The sequence below is a fragment of the Scyliorhinus canicula genome, chromosome 5 (genome assembly GCF_902713615.1).
Source record: "Scyliorhinus canicula chromosome 5, sScyCan1.1, whole genome shotgun sequence".
In the NCBI taxonomy this organism is placed as follows: Eukaryota; Metazoa; Chordata; class Chondrichthyes; order Carcharhiniformes; family Scyliorhinidae; genus Scyliorhinus; species Scyliorhinus canicula.
The window spans coordinates 154119940-154146531 of record NC_052150.1 but is presented as its reverse complement, the minus strand read 5'-3'; the positions used below and the strand labels follow the sequence as shown (position 1 = coordinate 154146531).

The following is a 26592-nucleotide window of genomic DNA, read 5'->3' as shown; positions in this document are numbered from 1 at the left end:
GCTTTATACATTGATAATCAACATGTTTAGGCATGTTACGCTATAAAAGCTCAGAAGGCTTGAGAAGATAAGTTAAACAGTGAGGTGAGAGTGACTGCACTTGATATCAAGGAAGCATTTGACTGAATATGATGTGGAGATGCCGGCGTTGGACTGATTCACCTGAGGAAGGAGCAGTGCTCTGAAAGCTAGTGATTTGAAACAAACCTGTTGGACTTTAACCTGGTGTTGCAAGACTTCTTACTTGACTGAGTATGGCATCAAGGAGCCCTGGCTAAACCAGAGTCAATGAGAATCGGGGGAAAACTCTCCGCTGGTTGGAGTCATACCTGGCACACAGGAAAATGGTTGTGGTGGTTGGAGATCAATCATTCTAGCTCCAGAACATCACTGCCAAGGATCCTCAGGGTGGTGTCTGAGGTCCAACTATCTTCAGATGCTTCATCAATGACCTCCTTTCTATCATAAGGTTAGAAGAGGGGATGTTTCTGGATTCCTGCACGATGTTCAGCACCATTCGCGACTCCTCAGATAATGGAGCAGTCCATGTCCAAATGCAGCAAGACCTGGACAATATCCAGTCTTGGGCTGACAAATGGCAAGTTCCATTTGCGTCACACCAGTTCCAGGCAATGACGATCTCCTACAAGAGAGGATGTAACCACCATCCCCTTGACATTCAATGGCATCACTATTGCTGAATCCCCCACAATCAACATCCTCGGGGTTACCATTGATCAGAAACTGAACTGGACAAGTCATATTAATATTGTGGCTATCACAGCAGGTCAAAGACTAGGAACCCTATGGTGAGTAACTCACCTCCTGATCCCCCCAAAGTCTGCCCACCATCTACAAGGCACAAATCAGGAGTGTAATGGAATACTCTCCACTTGCCTGGATGAGTGCAGCTCCAACAACACTGAACAGGTTCAACACCATTCAGGACAAAGCAGTCCACTTGATTGTTCCTCCTTCCACACGCTTTCAAACCCTCCACTACCGACAAACAGTGGGAGCCGTGTGTACCATCCACAGGATGCACTGCAGTAACCACCAAGGTTTCTTACACAGCACCTTCCAAACCTACAACCACTACCACCTAGAAGGACAAGAGCAGCAAATACCTGGGAACTGCACCACCTGGATGTTTCCTCCAAGTTGTTCATTACCCTGACCTGGAAATATAGCACCGTTACTTCACTATTGCTAGGGCAAAATTCTGGGCCTCCCTCCCTCACAGCACAGTGGGTGTACCTGCACCTCAAGGACTGAAGCGGTTCAAGAAGGCAACTCCACCACCTTCCGAAGGGCAACTAGGGATGGGCAATAAATGCTGGCCTAACCAGCATGCCTACATCCCACGAATTAATTTTTAAAAAATGTATTAAACCAACACAAAGTAAAGGCCGCAATGCGGCTTGCAGTTCAGAGATCCGAACCGGGACTACCGATCACAACGGTTCCGGTCTGAATCGGCTTTTTAAATTCAAATTTATGAGCCCCAGTTCAGCGGGCTGCCAGCCACTGGCAGGGGAACTCATATTCCACATGTGTACGAGGTAATATTTTTACACAGAGGGTAGTGGGTGCCTGGAACTCGCTGCCGGAAGAGGTAATGGAAGCTGGGACAATAGTGACGTTTAAGGTGCATCTTGACAAATACATGAACAGGATGGGAATAGAGGGATACAGACCCCGGAAGTGTAGAAGATTTTAGTTTAGACGGGCAGCATGGTCGGCGCAGGCTTGGAAGGCCGAAGGGCCTGCTCCTGTGCTGTACTTTTCTTTGTTCTTTGTATCATGTCCCAAAGAGAGATCAATTACGGTGTCCCCCTGGATCTCGTAAGGGTTATGACATGTGCTATCAAATCCTGGAGCCCAACTCGAACCCAAAGCTTCTGGCTCAGAGGTAGGGGTGTTAAGCACTGTGCCACAGGACCTCCTCAGGCAAATTTCGTCATCAAAATCTGACTGTACCATCCCTATCCCCTCTCCTAATTGATTACCATCAAAGAAAACAGATGGTGATAATTCAGCAGGGAAATGGTGGACAGATGTGAGACTGATGATGTCTTAGATTCACAATAATATGGTCACTTTGGAAAACTAGAAAATCATATTTACAATCTACAAAGAAGACACTAGGACTGGTTTTAACATCAGCACGGTGGCACAGTGGTTAGCACTGCTGCCTCACAGCACCAGGGACGCAGGTTCAATTTTGACCTTGGGTGACTGTGAGGCGTTTGTACTTTCTTCCCGTGTCTGCATGGGTTTCCTCCGGGTGCTCCAGTCTCCTCCCACAGTCCAAAGGTGTGCAGGTTAGGTGGACTGGCCATGCTAAATTGCCCCTATGTGCACGATTTAATAGAAAGGTTTTGAAGTGTGGTAGTGAGCCGGAATGGCTGTGATCTTCCTGACGCTCGGCCTGGCGAGGCTTTCACCGCTATAAAACATTAATTGGACCACTTAAGGAGGCCTCATGGTCTTCATACAGCAAATGACTATCCCGCCGGCTGATTTGCCAGGACCACGCATGCCAACCCCTTGCTAACAAGGGGCAGCAGTGCTTAAACCACTCCTGCACAGCCAACCCCACACAGCTCGCAGCCATGCCCCCGAAGAGACCAGCCCCACAACTTGGAGATGCTGGCCTGGCCAGACTGTTGAACACAGTTGAGATCAGATGAGATGCCCTGTTTCCCCAAGAGTATCAAAGGGTCAGTGCCGCCTGGGAGGAAGTGGCATTGGCATCAGCTGGGAGAGCGTCACCAGAGGGACTGGAACCCAGTACCCTAAAAAGGTCATCCACCTCCACAGGGCTGCGTGGGTAGGTTGGCACTGGCCCCCTGGCACTGCCCCCACTGCTACCGATGCCGTCCTTGAGAATGTGCCTGGCACCGCCCCCACCCAGCATTATTCCTGCCCTGCCCTATCCATGTCCAGCAGTGCCGCCCACACCACCCATGCCACCTCGCCACCAAAATACTCCCCATTCCCCCCCAAACTCCCCATCCCCATACTCCCCATCCCAACCCCATTCGCCCCATAAGCCCCATCTCCCACAAACTCCCCATACCCCATTACTTCCCATACATCCTATCTCCCCCCTACCGAAGCATCCACCCCCTCACACACACGATGAATAATGCCTGCAGCTCATGATGCCCCCTCTGTGTCCCCACAGGAGAAGTTAGCCCACAACAGACAGGAGAGGGCCCAGATGGATAATGGTCACTGCATCTATGGTACTGCCTCCCGCGATGCTCATGCACAGTGTACAGACATCGCCGTCTGATTGGGATGCTAGGCAATAACTCACACATTATACATGGCACACACACCTACCCATGGGAATCCACTTGGGAGCTGTGAAGTGCTCACTTAACTACGGCTGCCAATTCCCAATTAGCAACAGCTTCCAGCTACAGACCCAGATACCTCCGCGGTCAGTGGGAGTTTGGTAGGAGCTGGGTTTGTCCCTGGAATGCGAACACATGATTGGCCTTTAGCGATAATTATCGGTTTCTCACCACGCTACAGTGGTTGCTGATTTTGCCAGTGCGTGTCTCACAATCGCCTTCATCTCACAGTGTGTGTCTCATAATCATCTTCCGCTTGATGCACTATCAATTACGACAAAACGAGAGTCTTTATTACACAGAGATGTGTGGCCTCCTACTGTAGCTGACGAAATGGCTGCTGTTCGAAGAGCACACATATTTATACTCCGCCTACTAGGCGGAGCCAGCAGGCAGGAATCTACCCCTGTATCTGTGGTACAGGGGCCTTACCGTAATACCCATATATACAATATAATACAACAGTGGTGACGACTGGAGGTGGACTTCCTGTGGAAAGCAAATAGACCTTCATGGGGGGCTTCATTAGTCGCAGTGCAAAGGAGCGAACGAATGGAGTGAAGTGTGTCAAGGAGGACCTCCTGCCAGCGGGACTCCTGGCGATTTCCGGACCGTAGGGCCAGCTGGACGGCCTTCCAGACGGTCCCATTCTCCTGCTCCACCTGCCCGTTTCCCCGGGGGTTGTAGCTGGTCGTCCTGCTCGAGCAATGCCCCTGTTGAGCAGGTACTGGCGCAGCTCATCGCTCATAAATGAGTATCCCCTGTCGCTGTAGACGTAGGCGGGGAAACCGAACAGAGCGAAGCTGGTGTTGAGAGCTTTGATGATGGTGCCAGACGTCATATCGGGCATGGGACGGAGAAGGGGAATCGGGAATACTCATCAACCACATTAAGGAAGTACGTGTTGTGGTCGGTGGAGGGGAGGGGCCCTTTGAAGTCCACGCTGAGCCGTTCAAAGGGGCGGGAGGCCTTCACCAGGCGTGCATGGTCTGGCCGGTAGAAGTACGGTGTGGTGAATGTACTTCATGTAATTCACACTGTATAGTATTGTGTCCTTGTGGGCTCTGTCTGTGAGCCGTTGCGCGGCTCTGCCCACAGGGGGAGATGAGGAGCTTGTACAGGGCTCCACCCTCGGCTCTGCCCATGGCCCCTCCCACTACCGGAAGTATAAAGTGCTGCAGCCTTGTGAGCCTGCCCTCAGTTCTTCTGGTCGCAGGCAGGCTCAGTTGTAAGCCTATTAAAGCCATAGTTTACTTCCTATCGTGTCTCGAGTGAATTGATGGTCACATCAATTTAATAGACTTAAGAAAACTACTATGGAATCAGCCCTCAAACCTGATCGACTAGAACTCGGCCCGCAGGCTGCAGAGGCGAAGGAAATCTTTCTACACTGGCTTCGGTGTTTCAAAGCCTACCTGGCTGCGTCGACCACCTCTGAGACTACGAGAAGCAGAAACTCAGCCTACTGCACGCACGGGTGAGCCATCGCATCTCAACGCAACTCAACTGTACCGACTCGTATACCGAGGCCCTCGACCGATTATATGTGTGAGGTCTACACGCGGCACATTTTCGCTACCCACCGCCAGCGCCCCGCAGAGTCCCTAGAGGACTTCCTGCGCGACTTAAAAGCCCTTGCTCGGGAATGTAACTTTCAGGCTGTAACTGCCTCCCAGCATATGGAACTCGCTGTCCGTGATGTGTACGTTGCGGGGGGTCTGGTCAAACTGTGTGCCAGCCACTACTCGAAAAAGGGGCCCAGAACTTGGAGGACACGGTAGCGCTAGCCACCACAATGGAGGTCGCGTTTCAAAGTCTCAACTCATTCCCCGCAGACCAAGCGACCCCATCGTGGACCTCCGACCAGCGACTGCCCCAGGCCTGCGGCCACCCACCCACTATGGAGCGCCGGCGTGCCATTTTTGTGGCCAGCCCCAACACCCACGGCAGCACTGCCCGGCCCGCAACGTGACCTGCAGCAGCTGCGGTCGAAAAGGACATTATGCCAAAGTATGCCTGGCGAAATCGAAACCCTCTAACTCCCCCGCAGCCCAGAGCAATCGCTCCTCCAACTCGTAGGCCCGCAGGCCCCTCAACGTTGCAGCGTGTCTGCCGACTCCGCCTCCGCCCGACATGTGCGACTCATGGAGGCCACCATCTTGGCAATCCTCCCCCACATGGCCGGCTATGTGCGGGTCATGGGGGCCGCCATCTTGGGCGCCATTTTCCTCGCCGCCCGCCACGTGCGACCCACGGGGGTGGCCATCTTCTTCATCGCCCGCCACGTGCGATCAACGGGGGCCACCATCTTGGCCATCACCCGATGTTCACCTCGACGACTATGACCTCCGCAGACAGTCATCACGGGTCCACTACAGCACTGCTGATCGAGCCGCCGACTACCTGCAACTCAACGCAGTCACGTTGGACCAGTCGCGTCTGAAGCACCTCAGGAGCTCGAATCTGTCCGTTCAAATCAACGGATATAAGACACCGTGCCTCTTCGACTCCGGGAGCACCGAGATCTTTGTACATCCTGACCTGATAAGACGCTGTTCGCTCCCTATCTTCCCTGCACGGCAAACTATCTCCCTCACCTCGGGCTCGCACTCGGTCCAAATACAAAGGCGCACCGTTACTCTAATTTCCAGCTGTACGTACTCCCCGACCTCTGCGCCCCACTCTTACTCGGGCTCGACTTTCAATGCAACCTCAAGAGCCTCACACTCAGCTTCGGCGGACGCCTATCTCCTCTCACTATATGCAGCTTAGCGACTCTAAAAATCGACCCTCCTCCACTCTTCGCTAACCTAACGGCTAACTGTAAACCAGTAGCCACCCGCAGCAGGCAGTACAGCCTGCAGGACAGAGTATTCATCAGAGCCGAAGTCCAGCGGCTCCTACGTGAGGGAGTCATAGAGGCCAGTAACAGCCCCTGGAGAGCTCAGGTGGTGGTCGTCAAGACCGGGTAAAAGTTCTGGATGGTGGTTGATTATAGCCAAACCATTAACCGGTTCACGCACCTCGATGCGTTCCCCCTCCCCAGAATTGCAGACATGGTCAACCAGATCGGCCAGTACCGCATATTCTCCACGGTGGATCTAAAGTCTGCTTACCACCAGCTCCCAATCCGCCCGGAGGACCGCCACTTCACGGCGTTCGAGGCAGATGGCCGCCTCTTCCATTTCCTCCGGGTCCCCTTTGGTGTCACGAATGGGGTCTTGGTGTTCCAATGAGCAATGGACCGAATGGTGGACCAGTACGGGCTGCGGGCCACATTTCTGTACTTGGACAATGTCACCACCTGCGGCCATGATCAGCAGGACCACGACGCCAACCTCCAACAATTTCTCAAAACCGCCAGAAACTCAATCTCACCTACAATAAGGAGAAATGCGTTTTCTGCACTACCAGACTAGCCATCCTCGGCTACGTCGTGGGAAACGGAGTCCTGGGCCCCGACCAGGACAGTATGCAACTTATAGAGTTTACGGAGAACTTATGGACCAGAGCTCTTACAACTCCCTCGCCCTCATTGAACCAGGGCCCTCAAGAGGTGCCTGGGATTGTTCTCTTATTACGCCCAGTGGGTCCCCCAGTATGCGGACAAAGCCCGCCCACTATTTAAGACCACACTCTTCCCACTGTCAGCAGTGGCCCGCCAGGCCTTCAACTGCATGAAGGAGGACATCGCCAAAGCCGCCATGCGGGCGGTGGATGAATCCATACCCTTTCAGGTGGAGAGCGACGCCTCAGAGGTTGCTCTCGCCGCCACTCTGAATCAGGCAGGGAGACCAGTCGCCTTCTTCTCCCGAACCCTCTCCACTTCGGAACTTTAACACTCCTCAGTCGAAAAAGAAGCTCAAACCATTGAGGAAGCCATACGGCACTGGAGGCACTACCTCGCAGGTAGGAGGTTTAACCTCATCACCGACCAAAGATCGGTTGCCTTCATGTTCGACAACCCACAAAGGGGCAAAATAAAAAACGATAAAATCTTGAGGTGGAGGATTGAACTCTCCACCTATAATTATGACAACATATATCGACCGGGTAAGCTCAACGAGCCCCCAGATGCCCTGTCCCGCGGCACATGCACCAGCGTGCAAGACGACCGCCTAAAGGCTATCCACAACGACCTCTGCCACCCAGGGGTCACCCGGCTCGCCCACTACATCAAAGCCTGAAATTGCCTTTCTCCACCGAGCAGGTAAAAGCCATCACCAGGGATTGCCCGATCTGCGCGGAGTGCAAACCGCACTTCTATAGACCAGACAAGGTCCACCTGGTAAAGGCATCCCGGCCCTTTGAACGCCTGAGCATCGATTTCAAAGGGCCCCTCCCCTCAACCAATCGAAATGTGTACTTCCTCAACGTCATAGACGAATTCTCCCGCTTCCCCTTTGCCATCCCGTGTCTAGATATGACCTCCCACACAGTCATCAGAGCCCTGCACAGTGTCTTCACCCTGTTTGGTTTCCCCAGCTACGTACACAGCGACAGGGGTTCGTCCTTCATGAGTGACGAGCTGCGCCAGTACCTGCTCGACAAGGGCATCACCTTGAGCAGGACTACCAGCTATAACCCCAGGGTGAACGGGCAGGTGGAGAGGGAGAACGCGATGGGCTGGAAGACCTTCCTACGGTCCAGGAATCTCCCGACCTCCCACTGGCAGGAGGTCCTCCCCGACGTGCTCCATGCAATTAGGTCCCACCTGTGCACTGCCACCAACCAGACCCCTCACGAACGACTCTTTGTTTTCCCTAGGGGCACTACCACGGGTGCTTCGCTCCCATCTTGGTTGAGGACACCGGCCCGGTTCTCCTCCGGAAGCACGTCCGGCCACACAAAACAGACCCGCTAGTAGAGAGGGTACTACTGCTACACTCGAACCCACACTACGCCTTTATTGAACACCCCGACGGCCGTCAGGACACCGCTTCCCTCCGGGACCTAGCGCCCACAGGATCCACCACTACCACCACCGTCGCCGAGGTACCACTCACAATACACCCCACCCAACCCCCCACTCCCTGCGCCCCCACGCCTATAGTTTTCTTGCACCCCCCTTCGCCCGTCGCACCGGTCAGGAACGGAGCTCGGACCGAAACACCCCCGGAGTCCACCCTCATATCCACACCGACCGTCACCACCCAGTCACCCGAAGAGGCTGCAATCCCGGTGCTCCGCCGATCCCAAAGGACGACTCGGCCACCTGACTGGCTCAACCTGTCGACCCGTCAACCCTGCCAGACTTGATTTTTTTTACAGGGGGTGAATGTGGTGAATGTACATCATGTAATTCACACTGTATAGTATTGTGTCCTTGTGGGCTCTGTCTGTGAGCCGCTGCGTGGCTCTGCCCACAGGGGGAGATGAGGAGCTTGTACAGGGCTCCACCCTCGGCTCCGCCCATGGCCCCTCCCACTACCAGAAGTATAAACTGCTGCAGCCTTGTGAGCCTGCCCTCGGTTCTTCTGGTCGCAGGCAGGCTCAGTTGTAAGTCTATTAAAACCACAGTTTACTTCCTATCGTGTCTCGAGTGAATTGATGGTCACATCATGCGGTTTACACTCCGCGCAGACCTGGCAGTCTCTGGTGCGAGCCCTGACTTCCTCGATGGAGTAGTGCAGATTGCGGGCCTTAATGAAGTGGTAAAAGCGGGTGACTCCTGGGTGACAGAGATCGTCGGTCCATTTGTGCGCTAGCACATGTACCTCGGGACAGGGCATTGCGGGGCTCATTGAGTTTACCGGGGGCGATACAAAATCTCGTAATTGTAGGTGGAGAGCTCGATCCTCCACCTGAAATGAAAACTGAAATGAAAATCGCTTATTGTCACGAGTAGGCTTCAATGAAGTTACTGTGAAAAGCCCCTAGCCGCCACATTCCGGCGCCTGTCCGGGGAGGCTGGTACGGGAATCGAACCGTGCTGCTGGTCTGCCTTGGTCTGCTTTAAAAACCAGCGATTTAGCCCAGTGAGCTAAACCAGCCCCTCAAACGCCTCAAAATTTTATCATTTTTGATCTTACCCCACTGCGTGTTGTTAAACATGAAGGCAACCAACCGCTGGTCAGTGAGGAGAGTGAATCACCTGCCGGACAGGTAATGCCTCCAATGTCGCACAGCTTCAACGATCGCTTGGGCCTCCTTCTCGACGAAGGAGTGCCGAATTTCGGAGGCATGGAGGGCTGGGGGGAAAGAATGCCACAGGCCTGCCTGCCTGGTTGAGGGTAGCGGCCAGAGCGACGTCTGATGTATCGCCCTCGACTTGGAAGGGGAGCGTCTCGTCGACCGCGTGCATCGCGTCCTTGGCGATGTCGGCCTTGATACAGTTGAAGGCCTAGTGAGCCTCGGCCGTCAGTGGGAAAACGGTGGATTGATTGAGTGGACGGGCCTTGTCCACATAGTTTGGGATCCACTGGTCGTAATACGAAAAGAACCCCAAGCATCGTTTGAGGGCCTTGGGGCAGTGGGGGAGGGGGAGTTCCATGAGGGGGCACATGCAGTCGGGGTCGGGCCCTAGCACTCCGTTCTGAACCATATAGCCGAGGACGGCTAATCGGTTCGTGCAGAACACACACTTCTCCTTGCTGTAAGTTAGGTTGAGGAGTGTGACGATGTGGAGAAATTTGGAAAGGTTAGCGTCATGGTCCTGCTGGCCATGGCCGCAGATGGTGACGTTGTCCAGGTACGGGAAAGTGGCCCACACCCCGTCCCAGTAATCCATTCGGTCCATCTCCCATTGGAAGACCGAGACCCCGTTTGTGATGCTGAGGGGAACCCTAAGAAAGTGGTAAAGGCGGCCGTCTGCTTCGAACGCAGTGTATGGGTGGTCCGCCTTATGGATGGGGAGCTGGTGGTGGGCAGACTTCAGGTCCACTGTTGGGAAGACCCGGTACTATGCAATCTGATTGACCATATCAGCTAGCCAATGTTCGAAGTCCTTTTTGGTGTTGTCTTCTTGACGATGCAGCTGCAGGTGATCCGGCTTGATGCGGAAGTCCATCTCTGAAAAATCTCTGTGTAATAAATTGATGCACTATCAATTATGACGAAACGAGAGTAGAATGCAATCGAAGCTTTAGTACACAGAGATTTGTGGCCTCCTGCAGCAGCTGACGAAATGGCTGCTGTTCGGAGAGCACACATATTTATACTCCGTCTACTGGGCGGAGCCAGCAGGCAGGGATCTACTCACGTACCTGTAGTACAGGGGCCTTACCGTAATACCCATATATACAATATAATACAAAGTGGTGACTACCACACCCCTCTCAGTGTGTGTCTCACAATCCCCCTCCTCTCACAGTGTGTGTCTCACAATCCCCTTCCTCTCACAGTGTGTGTCTCACAATCCCCCTCCTCTCATAGTGTGTCTCACAATCCCCTTCCTCTCATAGTGTGTGTCTCACAATCCCCCTCCTCTCATAGTGTGTGGCTCACAATCCCCTTCCTCTCACAGTGTGTGTCTCACAATCCTCTTTCTCTTGCAGTGTGTGTCTCAGAATCCCCTTCCTCTTAGTGTGTGTCTCACAATCCCCTTCCTCTCACAGTGTGTGGCTCAAAATCCCCTTCCTCTCAGTGTGTATCTCACAATCCCCTTCCTCTTAGTGTGTGCCTCACAATCCCTTTCCTCTCACACTGTCTGCCTCAAAATCCCCTTCCTTTCACAGTGCTTGTCTCACAATCCTCTTCCTCTCACAGTGTCTGTCTCACAATCCCCTTCCTCTTGATGTGTTATCTGTGTTGGTCTAACATCGACTGCAACTGGATGCAGTAAAACGAGAAACAGGCTTCCGACACAGGAGATGGTCCAACACTGTTTTATTGAACCTGTTGATTGCTGTACATAATCTGCTGTGGGTTGACACTCTATTAACCTAACTGATAACCTCCTACTGGCTTGACCAGACTAGCTCTCTATCACATGGTGATGATGTTCATTGGCCTGTGCACTATCTCCCTGGCTGTGTCCTGTGAGAGAGGGAGAGAGCCTTAATGCCCTGTGGGGTTTATAGTGGTGGTGTCCGATCTGGTGATTGGTTGTTCTGTGTCGTGTGTGTTCATTGGTTATCTTGTGTGTCAATCACTACCTGTCTGCATCTCATAATATACACGAGTGGATATTATGACATCTCTCCCTTTTAAACTAAACGTGGCTGTATATGCATGCATAACTATGTACAAGTGGGGAATGAATGAACATATGTACATGGGAAGGTGTCTACCGTGCAGATACAGAGAAAAACGGAACAAAATTTACAAGATTTACGTCTATAGATTCAGTTTTTGTGGGGGGCACAGAATTTTCGTTGATCGCCGCAGAGATGGAGGGGGGCACGCCGGCACCTGGACAGGCGGGATGGCTGCCATTTCGGTGGCCTTGTGGACAGCCGTGGGATCACCGCCAGATCGGTGGCCTCGTGGTGCAAGGCGTCCGGAGGAGGCATGATGATATGCGGAGAAGTATGGTCGGGTGATGGGCAGGGAACTTTACGCAATGCCCTCCTGTTGCTCCGTAAAATGGAGTCATCAGCCATTTGGACAACGAAAGACCTGGGAGCAGCCTGTCTGACGACAACAGCTGGGGCTGACCAACCTCCCTCAGGCAGCTGAACACGAACAACATCGTCTGGAGCCAGCAGAGGCAGATCCGTGGCATGAGCATCATACGTGATCTTTTGCTGGTCCCTGGATCACTGCACCTTCTGCAGCTCTGTGAGGTGGTCAAGGTCTGGAACATGGATGGCTGCAACAGTCGTCCTCAGGTTGCGGTTCATGAACAACTGCGCAGGAGGCAAACAAGTCGACAGAGGGGTGCCCTGTATGCCAATAGCGCCAGGTTGAAATCAGAGGCTGAGTCTGCAGCCTTGCACAGCAACCGCTTGACAATGTGGACCCCTTTCTCGGCCTTCCCGTTTGATTGCGGGTAATGGGGACTGGATGTGATGTGGCTAAAGTGGTAGGATCGTGCAAAGTCGGACCACTCTTGGCTGTAGAAACATGGACCATTGTTACTCATTACCGTGAGTGGTATCCCATGCCTGGCAAATGTCTCTTTGCAGGCTTTGATGACGGAATTTGACATGAGATCCGACAGTTTCACAACTTCCGGGTAGCTGGAGAAGTAGTCGACCAAGAGCACGTAATCACGCCCATTGGCGCAAGAGAGGTCTATCCCCACCTTGGACCACGGAGAGGTCACGATCTCGTGCTGTTGCAGCGTTTCTTTGGGCTGATCTGGTTGAAACTTCTGGCATGTTGTGCACTTGAGGACTCTGTTGGCAATGTCCTGGCTGATGCCAGGCCAGTAAACTGCCTGCCGAGCACTGCGTCGACGTTTCTCGACCCCCAGGTGACCCTCATGGATCTGTCTGAGCACCATGTTTTGCATGCTTTGGGGAATGACGATTCTATCTAGTTTAAGAAGGATCCCTCAACAACTGTCAGCTCGTCCTTAACGTTAAAGAACTGGGGGCACTGCCCCTTTTGCCAGCCATGGGCGAGGTGCTTCATCACGCGCTGCAGTAGGGGATCTTTGGCAGCTTCTTCGCATATTTGTATAACTCGTTCATCAGTGGCTGGGAGGTTGCTGGCACACAGCTGCACCTCTGTTTCAATGTGGCGAATGAAGTCGCCCTGTTCACATGGCATGGTGACGGACCGGGATAGGGCATCCGCGACGATCAGCTCCTTATCCGGTGTGTAGACGAGTTCAAAGTCATATCGGCGGAGACGAAGAAGAATTCACTGCAGCCGAGGTGCCATGTCATTTAAATCCTTCTGGATTATGTGGACTAAAGGCCTGTGGTCTGTTTCCACCGTGAACTTTGGCAGGCTGTATACGTGGTCATGAAACTTGACTATTCCTGTCAGGAGACCCAAGCACTCCATTTCGATCTGGGCATACCGTTGTTCGGTAGGAGTCATGGCCCTGGAGGCGTATGCCACTGGAGCCCAGGACGAGGAGTCATCTCGCTGGAGGAGCTCTGCCCCAATTCCTTCCTGGCTAGTGTCTGTGGATATCTTGATATCCTTGGTTGGGTCAAAGAATGCCAATAATAGGGCTGTGGTGAGCTTCACCTTCAGCTCAAGCCATTCCGCTTGATATGCGGGAAGCCACTGGAATACTGTCGACTTTTTTACGAGATGCCAGAGGGTATGGTGTGGGATGCCATGTTGGGAATGAATTCACCATCCCGAGGAAACGGAGGACCGCCTTTTTGTCCTCTGGGGTCTTCATGGCATTGATTGCCAGCACCTTGTCAGTGTCAGGTTGTACACCCTACTGTGAAATGTGGTCACCCAGAAACTTGATAGCAGACCTACCAAATGAGCATTTGGCCCTATTGAGCTGGAGGCCATTTTCATGTATCCTCTGGAAAACTTGTTTGAGGAGAGCGATGTGATCCTCGGGCATTGTGGACCAGATGATCACGTCGCCCACATAGACTCGCAACCCCTCATTGCCCTCCATCTTTTGCTCCATTATGCGATGAAATACTTTGGAAGCTGATATGATACCAAAAGGCATGCGGCTGTAGCAATACCTGCCGAATGGAGTGTTAAATGGCACAGCTCCCGTCTGGGCTCGTCCAGCTGTATCTGCCAGAACCCACGGGAGGCGTCCAGCTTGGTAAAGAATTTGGCATGAACCATCTCACAGGTTAACTCTTCACGCTTTGGGATAGGGTAGTGCTCGTGCATGATGTTGCGATTCAGGTCTTTGGGATCAATGCAAATGCGGAGTTCACCAGAGGGCTTCTTGACGCAGACCATGGAGCTGAACCAGTCTGTTGGTTCCGTGACCTTTAAGATGATACCCTGGTCTTGGAGCTCTCGTGGCTGCGATTACAGACGATCCTTGAGAGGGGCCGACACCCGGCGCGGTGCATGGATGACTGGGGTGGCATTCGGTTTGAGCAATATCTTGTAACGATATGGGAGCGTGCCCATTCCATCAAACACGTTGTGGTATTGTGTGAGATTGTCGTCTATCTCAGCCTGGAGATTTACATTGGGCGAGGCAGTTTCCGGTGTCGAGAACATGGCATGGACGCACTGGACCAGATTTAGGAGTTGGCATGCGCGAGCAGTGAGCATGGATGCTTTGTCAGGCCGGACAATCTCGAATTGTAACGTCACTTTGACTGTCTTGTGAGATACCCCTAGCTGACACGATCCACTGGCAGCTATGGCATTGCCATTGTAGTCAAGGAGCTGGCAGGCTGGTGGAAGAATGCTAGGTTGGTCTCGGATGCTGTCGACTGTGATATGAGGTTTGCAGATGCACCAGTGTCCAATTTAAATCGGATACGAGACTGGTTAACCGTGACGACAGCACACCACTCGTGGTCAGGATCCACAGTAAGGATTGAAAGGCGGTTTACAGGCACGGTGGAGGCCAGCTCATGTGTGGTGGTTATGCCCACCCGGTATGGAGACTCAAGGCAGTCAGCATCGGGCTCCGTTGGGCTGTCAGGATCCAAATCCTGCATGCCTTGTTGTACGCAGCAGACACATCTGTGCTGCAGCTGGGATCACTGGCTGTTGGTTAGTGGAGCGGACTTGCATAAGGCCGCGTAATGCCCAGGCTTTCCACACTGTAGACATCGCCTTCCTTTGGCTGGACATTGCCGCATTAAATGGGCATAGCCACAATTTGGACACGTCATAATGCTGATGTCAGCACGTTTTGTGCGTCATCGCGCATGCGCAGTGCGGTTGGCCAACTTTTGCACATGCACATCAGGGTCTTCGGCCTCGTCGCCCACCAGATCGTTGCGCGCTTGCGCAGGGACCCAGGAAAAGTGCACGAAACAGCCACTCTCCTCGATGCTCAGACCTTGCATTTTTGCTACGGCCTGCACCCTTTCTGCCTCGTAGGAGACTAGTTTTGCATTTTCTGCCGCCCTGATGCGGGAGTAAGGATCCCTGGCATGCTCATGGACAACGCACGTTTCGATGGCAATGGAGAGGGTCAACTGTTTGATTTTGAGGAGCTGCTCCCGCAGGGAGTTGGATTGGACCCCGAAAATGATCTGATCCCAGATCATGGAATCAGCCATCGAGTCATAATTACATGACTGCGCTACGATGCAGAGATGTGTCAAGAAGGACTGAAAAGGTTCATCCTTACCCTGAAGCCTCTGTTGGAAGATGTACTCTGTGCATCTCCGTGTGTCCATGCCATGTCCTCTCTTGGCAAATACTCAGCCTGGAGCCCATTTACCAGTGGCGTATCACAGGGATCAGTTCTAGGTCCTCTGCTGTTTGTGATTTTCATTAATGACTTGGATGAGAGAGTTGAAGGGTGGGTCAGTAAATTTGCAGACGATATGAAGATTGGTTGAGTTGTGGATAGTGAGGAGGGCTGTTGTCGACTGCAAAGAGACATAGATAGGATGCAGAGCTGGGCTGAGAAGTGGCAGATGGGAGTTTAACCCTGACAAATGTGAGGTTGTCCATTTTGGAAGGACAAATAGGAATGCGGAATACAGGGTTAATGGTAGGGTTCTTGGCAATGTGGAGGAGCAGAGAGATCTTGGGGTCTATGTTCATAGATCTTTGAAAGTTGCCACTCAAGTGATAGAGCTGTGAAGAAGGCCTATGGTATATTAGCGTTCATTAGCAGAGGGATTGAATTTAAGAGCCATGAGGTGATTATGCAGCTGTACAAAACCTTGGTCAGGCCACATTTGGAGTACTGTGTACAGTTCTGGTCGCCTCATTTTAGGAAGGATGTGGAAGCTTTGGAAAAGGTGCAAAGGAGATTTACCAGGATGTTGCCTGGAATGGAGAGTAGGTCTTACGAGGAAAGGTTGAGGGTGCTAGGCCTTTTCTCATTAGAACGGAGAAGGATGACGGGCGACTTGAGAGAGGTTTATAAGATGATTAGGGGAATAGATAGAGTAGACAGTCAGAGACTTTTTCCCCGGGTGGAACAAACCATTACAAGGGGACATAAATTTAAAGTGAATGGTGGAAGATATAGGGGGGATGTCAGAGGTAGGTTCTTTACCCAGAGAGTAGTGGGGGCATGGAATGCACTGCCTGTGGAAGTAGTTGAGTCAGAAACATTAGGGACCTTCAAGAGGCTATTGGATAGGTACATGGATTATGGTAGAATGATGGAGTGTAGATTAATTTGTTCTTAAGGTCAGCACGGTAGCATTGTAGATAGCACAGTTGCTTCGCAGCTCCAGGGTCCCAAGTTTGATTCTGGCATGGGTCACTGTCTGTGCGGAGTCTGCACGTCCTCCCCATGTGTGTGGGTTTCCTTCGGGTGCTCCGGTTTCCTCCCACAGTCCAAAGATGTGCAGGTTAGGTGGATTGGCCATGATAAATTGCCTTTAGTGTCCAAAATCTCACTGTGTGTCTCACAATCCTCTTCCTCTCAGTGTGTGTCTCACAATCCCCCTTCCTCTCACAGTGTGTGTCTCACAATCCCCCTTCCTCTCACAGTGTGTGTCTCACAATCCCCCTTCCTCTCACAGTGTGTGTCTCACAATCCCCCTTCCTCTCACAGTGTGTGTCTCACAATCCCTTTCCTCTCAGTGTGTGTCTCACAATCCTCCTCCTCTCAGTGTGTGTCTCACAATCCCTTTCCTGTCACAGTGTGTGTCTCACAATCCCTTCCTCTCTCAGTGTGTGTCTCACAATCCCTTTCCTCTCAGTGTGTGTCTCACAATCCCCCTTCCTCTCACAGTGTGTGTCTCACAATCCCCCTTCCTCTCACAGTGTGTGTCTCACAATCCCTTTCCTCTCAGTGTGTGTCTCACAATCCCTTCCTCTCTCAGTGTGTGTCTCACAATCCCTTTCCTGTCACAGTGTGTGTCTCACAATCCCTTTCCTCTCAGTGTGTGTCTCACAATCCCTTCCTCTCTCAGTGTGTGTCTCACAATCCCTTTCCTGTCACAGTGTGTGTCTCACAATCCCTTTCCTCTCAGTGTGTGTCTCACAATCCCCCTTCGTCTCACAGTGTGTGTCTCACAATCCCTTTCCTCTCAGTGTGTGTCTCACAATCCCTTTCCTCTCAGTGTGTGTCTCACAATCCTCCTCCTCTCAGTGTGTGTCTCACAATCCCTTTCCTGTCACAGTGTGTGTCTCACAATCCCTTCCTCTCTCAGTGTGTGTCTCACAATCCCTTTCCTCTCTCAGTGTGTGTCTCACAATCCTCCTCCTCTCAGTGTGTGTCTCACAATCCCTTTCCTGTCACAGTGTGTGTCTCACAATCCCTTTCCTCTCAGTGTGTGTCTCACAATCCCTTTCCTCTCACAGTGTGTGTCTCACAATCCCTTTCCTCTCAGTGTGTGTCTCACAATCCCTTTCCTGTCACAGTGTGTGTCTCACAATCCTCCTCCTCTCAGTGTGTGTCTCACAATCCCTTTCCTGTCACAGTGTGTGTCTCACAATCCCTTTCCTCTCTCAGTGTGTGTCTCACAATCCTCTTCCTCTCAGTGTGTGTCTCACATTCCTCTTCCTCTCACCGTGTGTCTCACAATCCTCCTCCTCTCACAGTGTGTGTCTCACAATCCTCTTCCTCTCACAGTGTGTGTCTCACAATCCTCTTCCTCTCAGTGTTTGTCTCACAATCCCTTTCCTCTCACAGTGTGTGTCTCACAATCCCTTTCCTGTCACAGTGTGTGTCTCACAATCCCTTTCCTCTCTCAGTGTGTGTCTCACAATCCTCTTCCTCTCAGTGTTTGTCTCACAATCCCTTTCCTCTCACAGTGTGTGTCTCACAATCCCTTTCCTGTCACAGTGTGTGTCTCACAATCCCTTTCCTCTCACAGTGTGTGTCTCACAATCCCTTTCCTCTCAGTGTGTGTCTCACAATCCCTTTCCTCTCTCAGTGTGTGTCTCACAATCCTCTTCCTCTCAGTGTGTGTCTCACAATCCCCCTCCTCTCAGTGTGTGTCTCACAATCCCCTTCCTCTCACAGTGTTTGTCTCACAATCCCTTTCCTCTCACAGTGTGTGTCTCACAATCCTCCTCCTCCTCTCAGTGTGTATCTCACAATCCCCTTCCTCTCTCACCGTGTATCTCACAATCCCCCTCCTCTCAGTGTGTGTCTCACAATCCCCTTCCTCTCACAGTGTTTGTCTCACAATCCCTTTCCTGTCACAGTGTGTGTCTCACAATCCTCCTCCTCTCACCGTGTGTCTCACAATCCTCTTCCTCTCAGTGTGTGTTTCACAATCCTCCTCCTCTCAGTGTGTGTCTCATAATCCTCTTTCTCTCACAGTGTGGGGGTGGTCTGGTGAGGTCACTTCAGCTCCTCTGAGCCCACAAGCAATGGCGCCGCAGTCTCAGTGCTATCCATTGCGCCACATGCTGCCCACAGCCCCGACTCTTGAGAGTGGGTTACTCACGCAACCCCTGACCCACTCCTGTTAAACCAAAGGTTGGCAGATTTGCAGCGGGTTGGGGGGAGTTTCCCGTGCTTTTACAATATGACCCTCCCCATGACCACTGCCCCGCCTTTTCCATTGCATGAATATTTCCCCCAAAGTATCAGATGAATTGAAGCAGGGCCCCAGGTTAATTAGATTTTTTAATGATCTACTTTCTGTCCTCTCATGGCCCAGAGATTTGGTGTCCAGAGCTTTACCATAACTCACTGATGCACTATCAATTACCACAAAGACGAGAGTAGTGGAATAATCGAGGCTTCATTGAGCAAAGATGTTGTGCCTCCTGTAGCTGCTACCAGAATGGGTGCAGCACCGGCGAGCACACACATTTATACACCGCCTACTGGGCGGAGCCAGCAGGCAGGGATTTACCCATGTATCTCGAGTATATGTGTCTTACCCTAATACATATTATACTGCTAGTGTTGACTACCACACTCACCGGGATGTGTTCTATTCATAATTCCATTTATAATACAGTTTTGAAATCTTAAACTGGATTCGTGCAAAATAAAATGCCCAATTCACAACTTACTTTTGAGTGACATGACAGGAGTGATTTATTTTGCACAATATACATTCTGATTATACAGTGTGTGCATACTTTAGCACAAAGGGACCGAAAATAAGTCAAAGTGGTTATTAGTGGGTAAGCAGAAATTCTAAACAGGCCAATAAATGGCAAGAACTGTATACATTTACAAATTTATCAAAATATTTTCTTGTATTCCTTGTAATTCTGCAGAGTAGGAAATGCACAATCGGCAGGATCTTTCACTTGGTTGATTTTGGTAAGTGAGAAGAATGTAGCATGAAGCAGAATTGCTGCCACTATGCTTTATTGACTTTCAACTTTTCTCAGCAGTAACAGGAAGAGTCATCATGGACTTCTAGTGCAGTACAGGTTTTATGGATTTTAAAAATGGAAGAATCAGATTGCTTACCGTTCTTCCTGTAAAACATGATATCTCCTTTGAATTCTGTCTTTTCATCCAAACCTTTCTCGATTTGAAGTGTTATCTGTTCATTTGTCTCAGCACCGTATAAAAACTTACAGCTACAGCTCTTCTGCATGACTTCAGTGCGGGCAAATCCAGTGAGTTCACAGAAGCCATCTGAGCAGTAAACTATTGGGAATCCCTTTGCCACCTGTGCGTTTGCAAGGATAAAATTACTGTCTATAAAAGAACACAGAAAAGAAAATTGATTAGAAGGTCTGATTGATTTAGCTTGTGCTTATTTAACAACTTGTGAATTCAAACACGAGAACAATAATATTGGAAACGCAGGCACTGTTAGATGGAAAAAGATCACATTCCAACTAGTTTGTCTTCTTCGGGAAATGAAACAGAGTCTCGTGTTGAGCGCATTTAGCTGGGTGTTTCCCAGGGTGTTTCCCAGCTCTCGCAATGCCGAGAAAGACCTCGCTCTCTGACAAGTCTCTCTTTTATTTCGGGGAACACTGCATCAAAGTCGTACACAGTCTAATTTCCTGCACTGATGACCGCTTGCCACTGCCGGAAGAGATAGACTCCCTAACCCTCCCAACTCACCTTTAAGGGGGTCTTCGAGCCCCCAACTAATAAGGGTAGGGAAAACACAGGCCAATCCTCGGCATCGACAAAGTGCCAGTGTGGCACCTTGGCACTGCCAGCCTCCCAGTTCCACCTGGACATCCTGGCAGTGTCATGGTGGCACCCAGGTGGCACTGCCAGGGTGCCCAAGTATTTGGTGTGCCAAGGGACCATCCTGCTCAGAGCCCAGCCACCAGTGGCCTCCGATCCCCTGGGAGACCCCCCACGTTGTCCCCGTTATGGAGACCCAAACCATCTGGCACTCACTCGGGGTCTCCAAAGCAAGAGGGTTAGATGCTGTGCATGGGTAACTCCGGCGAGTGCATATTGGACAGTTCCTGACTGCAACACTTTAATATACAGATTAGCTGGATCTAGGGTGGGATCCAGATCACGATCTCTCATGAGATCTCATTAGATCAGGGAGGTGTAGCCAGCCGGGTAAATCTCTCCGGGATCTGCCAGCCGTGATGCGTCCCTATTCCAGCGGGACATGTTCCGTCGATCACACCCTATAATGCTGGCAGTTGTATGGCCAATGACAATAGAATTGTTGACTAATGATAGCGATAAATCTCTACCAATCAGTCTACAATAGAAACTATTACAAGGCAAGGAAATCCCCAATAGTGGAGAGATTTTGGAATCACTCATCAAAACTGTTCCTCCCAGGAATGATATGCTTACCACATGACGGTGGTATTTAATGGAGGCGTCGAATCACCAGGGACTCAGGCATAGGTGTTTGATGGGGGGAGGGGTGCTGTGGTGTGGGGGTTGTGGAGGCATGGGGGGAGAGTCAGCAGCAAGGGAAAGGGGTGGTTTTCAATGCTCTAACCCAGATCCGTCCACCACATTCCCGATGCCTGGTCTCGCAAACAGGCACAATGTCTAACAACAAGCAGCCCCCTCCCTCTCCCACATAGCTGCCCACTGGCAAAAAATGCCAGGGTTTACTTTTCAGGCATCCCATATATAAGACCACTCCTTCTCCTGGGGGAATACTAATGGTGGTGGAATGAGGTCCTTAAATGGGCATTAATTTCACACTAAAGGGTGTCATTGATGATGGTGCAGAAAGACCCTGGCGGGATTCTCCGATCGTCGACGCCGAAATCGCGTTCGGCGATCAGCCAGAGAATCCCCGTTTAAGCCGGAATTGGGGACGATGCTGTTTTTGCGATGCTCCACCCCCTCAAAACAGCATACTCGAAGAACACGCCGCAGGCCCTATGGATGGCCTCAGGACGTGACTTGAGGCCCACCCCCGATGCTCCGTCCCCGCTGGCCCAAGTCCACGACAGTGTCACCGGCTCGCTGTGGACTGAGTCCAGCGCCGCCACAGTCAGGGGGGGGAGCCTTTCCACTGACAGGGGGCCTTCACAGGGGGCTGGAGGGAATGGCGAGGATTGGTCCGGGGGTGGAGAAGCTGGTTACAGGGGGGGCAGTTTTTGGCAGGCCAAGCCCGCCTGCGGCCGGCACCCTGTTGCATGGTGTGGCTGCCGCAGCCCACCACCGTGCGCATGCGTGGCCAGGGACCCGCCCATTCTCCAGCCATATCCACAGGTAAAGCTGGGGGCTTTACGCTGTCAGGCTGCTAGCCCCCACCGGACAAAGGATTGGTGTCGGGGTGGCACCGACCGTCTGTTCAGAACGGATCCTGCAGATATAGCCGCAGTATCGGAGATTCCAGCCCCAAACTTTTGTCACCTTCCCACCAGGGTCATTGTCAGGACAGTGACAGCGAAGTGGCTGGTTCCTCTCCTGGGTCAAATGCTTCCCACCACTGTGGGGAGTGGGGGGAGTATTAGATTCCACTCATCGTGCCTCAAATTACTAATGCACTCACACAAAATATTATTTTCTGAAAGAAATTGTATTACATAATTAAATCACATTTACTGTGTGTGTGCAAATGTACTGCAAACCACTAGCAATTATCAATTTTTATGAGTGCAAATATTGCTACCAAAATGATTACATAATTTTTGTTTTTCACTTTGAAAACAGAAGCTGATAAAAACAAAGAGGGAGTTTGGTGTGGATTCCTGCTGCTCAGTGACACTTTCCTGAAACATCTTACTTCCACAACCATTCATTTGCCCTCCAATACCTTCTCTGCTGAATTCTTCAAGTACTCTGGCAAGGTCAAGGCAATGGTTATGCCTCTGTGGGAGCAATTTCAAAAGGGAAAGTCAAGCAAAATTCCTGGTGTCTTGCGGCAAACACCTTGGGAAAAGCTTAATTTACAAAAAAGTCCCTTTCACGAATGTGCAAGGTAGTGACAATTCCATCTTTATTAATCCCAGCTTTGTCATATTCCTATTAAGTACAACATATTTAACCAATGCAGATGAGTAATTCATATAAATTGAGTTTCATTTTGAAGAATATATCTTGATCTCTGACCAACAATTCGCTGCAGCTGCTGGAAACCTCACACATTTGAGCAAAGACTGCGCATTTTCCTAGTTCTAGTTTTCAGCCTCAGTGATTCAGGAAAGAATTGAGAATTTTGTGATCACAGATTTGATGAAGGATATTCTTCACTTCTTAAGATAGTTTCCATTCTGCACAATGCTCAGAAGAAGGAAATAAACAAATCTGAAACTGTCACAAAATTCCTGGGCAAATTAGATTTCAAAACCTTCCTGCAATGAATTGCAATATTTAATGATTCAGTGTTTAACGCCATCTGAAATTGAAAACATATTGGATGGAATCTTATAAGAACATAATAACATAAGAACTAGGAGCAGGAGTAAGCCATCTGGCCCCTCGAGCCTGCTCCGCCATTCAATGAGATCATGGCTGATCTTTTGTGGACTCAGCTCCACTTTCCGGCCCGAGCACCATAACCCTTAATCCCTTGATTCTTCAAAAAACTATCTATCTTTACCTTAAAAACATTTCATGAAGGAGCCTCAACTGCTTCACTGGGCAAGGAATTCCATAGATTCACACCCTTTGAGTGATGAAGTTCCTCCTAAACTCAGTCCTAAATCTACTTCCCCTTATTTTGAGGATATGTCCCCTAGTTCTGCCTTCATCCGCCAGTGGAAACAATCTGCCCGCATCTATCCTATCTATTCCCTTCATAATTTTAAATGTTTCTATAAGATCCCCCCTCATCCTTCAAAATTCCAACGAGTACAGTCCCAGTCTACTCAACCTCTCCTCATAATCCAACCCTTCAGCTCTGGGATTAACCTAGTGAGTCTCCTCTGCACACCCTCCAGTGCCAGTATGTCATTTCTCAAGTAAGGAGACCAAAACTGAACACAATACTCCAGGTGTGGCCTCACTAACACCTTATACAATTGCAACATAACCTCCCTAGTCTCAAACTCCATCCCTCTAGCAATGAAGGACAACATTCCATTTGCCTTCTTAATCACCTATTGCACCTGTAAACCAACTGTCTGTGACTCATGCACTTGCACACCCAGGTCTCTCTGCACAGCGACATGTTTTAATATTTTATCGTTTAAATAATAATCCCGTTTGCTGTTATTCCTACCAAAATGGATAACCTCACATTTGTCAACATTGTATTCCATCTGCCAGACCCTAGCCCATTCATTTAACCTATCCAAATCCCTCTGCAGACTTCCAGTATCCTCTGCACTTTTTGCTTTACCACTCAGCTTAGTGTCATCTGCAAACTTGGACACATTGCCCTTGGTCCCCAACTCCAAATCATCTATGTAAATTATGAACAATTGTGGGCCCAACATGGATCCCTGAGGGACACCACTAGCTACTGATTGCCAACAAGAGAAGCACCCATTAATCCCCACTCTTTGCTTTCTATAAATTAACCAATCCCCTATCCATGCTACCACTTTACCCTTAATGCCATGCATCTTTATCTTATGCAGCAACCTTTTGTGTGGCACCTTGTCAAAGGCTTTCTGGAAATCCAGATATACCACATCCATCGGCTCCCCGTTATCTACTGCATTGGTAATGTCCTCAAAAAATTCCACTAAATTAGTTAGGCACGTCCTGCCCTTTATGAACCCATGCTGCGTCTGCCCAATGGGACAATTTCTATCCAGATTCCTTGCTATTTCTTACTTGATGATAGATTCCAGCATCTTCCCTACTACCGAAGTTAAGCTCACTGGCCTATAATTTCCTGCTCTCTGCCTACCTCCTTTTTTATACAGTGGTGTCATGTTTGCTAATTTCCAATCCACCGGGACCACCCAGAGTCTAGAGAATGTTGGTAAATCATCATTAGTGCATCTGCAATTTCCCTAGCCATCTCTTTTAGCACTCTGGGATGCATTCCATCAGGGCCAGGTGACTTGTCTACCTTTAGCCCCATTAGCTTGCCCATCACTACCTCCTTAGTGATAACAATCCTCTCAAGGTCCTCACCTGTCATGGCCTCATTTCTATCAGTCGCTGGCATGTTATTTGTGTCTTCCACTGTGAAGACCGACCCAAAAAACCTGTTCAGTTCCTCAGCCATTTTCTCATCTCCCATTATTAAAACTCCCTTCTCATCCTCTAAAGGACCAATATTTACCTTAGCCACTCTTTTTTGTTTTATACATTTGTAAAAACTTTTACTGTCTGTTTTTATATTCTGAGCAAGTTTACTCTCATACTCTATCTTACTCTTCTTTATAGCTTTTTTAGTAGCTTTCTGTTTCCCCCTAAAGATTACCCAGTCCTCTAGTCTCCCACCAATCTTTGCCACTTTATATGCATTTTCCTTCAATTTGATACTCTCCATTATTTCCTTAGATATTCACGGTCAATTTTCCCTCTTTCTACCGTCCTTCCTTTTTGTTGGTATAAACCTTTGCTGAGCTCTGTGAAAAATCGCTTGGAAGGTTCTCCACTGTTCCACCATAAAGTCTTAGCTCCCAGTCTACCTTAGCTAGTTCTTCTCTCATCCCATTGTAATCTCTTTTGTTTAAACACAAAACACTAATATTTGATTTTACTTTCTCACCCTCCATCTGTATTTTAAATTCCACCATATTGTGATCGCTCTTTCCAAGAGGATCTCTAACTATGATATCATGAATCAATCCTGTCTCATTATACAGGACAAGATCTAGGACCGATTGTTCCCTTGTAGGTTCCATTACATACTGTTCTAGGAATCTATCGCGAATATATTCTATAAACTCCTCCTCAAAGTTGCCTTGACCGACCTGGTTAAACCAATCGACATGTAGATTAAAATCCCCCATGATAACTGCTGTACCATTTCTACATGCATCAGTTATTTCTTTGTTTATTGCTTGCCCCACCATAACGTTACTATTTGGTGGCCGATAGACTACTCCTATCAGTGACTTTTTCGCCTTATTATTCCTGATTTCCACCCAAATGGATTCAACCTTATCCTCCATAGCACCAATGTCATCCCTTACTATTGCCCGGATGTCATCCATAAATAAACACCACCTCCCTTACCATCCACTCTGTCCTTCCGAATAGTTTGATACCCTCGGATATTTAACTCCCAGTCGGGACCATCCTTTAACCATGTTTCAGTAATGGCCACTAAATCATAGTCATTCACGATGATTTGTGCCATCAACTTATTTACTTTATTCCGAATACTACGAGCATTCAGATAAAGTACACTTATGTGGGGTTTTTTTTTACCTCTGTTTTGAATCTTAACATCTCCAGTTTTATTCTTTTTAGTATTACTGGGCCTATTCACTGAGCTCCCCTCAGTCACTGTACCTTGTACTGTCGCCCTTTTTGATTTTTGACTATGTCTTCTCTGCCTTGCACTTTTCCCCTTACTTCCTTTTGCTTCTGTCCGTGTTTTACTACCTTCCAACTTCCTGCATCGGTTCCCATCCCCCTGCCACATTAGATTAAACCCTCCCCAACAGCTCTAGCAAACACCCCCCCTAGGACATCGGTTCCAGTCCTGCCCAGGTGCAGACCGTCCGGTTTGTACTGGACCCACCTCCCCCAGAACTGGTCCCAATGCCCCAGGAATTTGAATCTCTCCCTCTTGCACCATCTCTCGAGCCACGCATTCATCCTATCTATCCTGACATTCCTACTCTGACTAGCTCGTGGCACTGGTAGCAATCCTGAGATTACTACCTTTGAGGTCCTACTTTTTAGTTTAACTCCTAACTCCCTGAATTCCGCTTGTAGGACCTCATCCCGGTTTTTACCTATATTGTTGGTGCCTATGTGCACCACGACAGCTGGCTGTTCACCCTCCCCCCCCCCCAGAATGTC

At 50.1% G+C, this 26592-nt stretch overlaps 1 protein-coding gene across 1 annotated transcript in view; it reads right to left on the bottom strand.

Annotated features, from left to right (window-relative positions):
• The window catches only part of kcnh8 (potassium voltage-gated channel, subfamily H (eag-related), member 8), a 545374-nt gene that overhangs the window by 382100 nt on the left and 136682 nt on the right, over positions 1-26592 (bottom strand). Inside the window, exon 2 of the mRNA XM_038797843.1 lies at positions 19729-19962. Within this exon, the coding sequence (XP_038653771.1) occupies positions 19729-19962 (234 nt within the window). The remainder of the gene's footprint in view (positions 1-19728; positions 19963-26592) is intronic.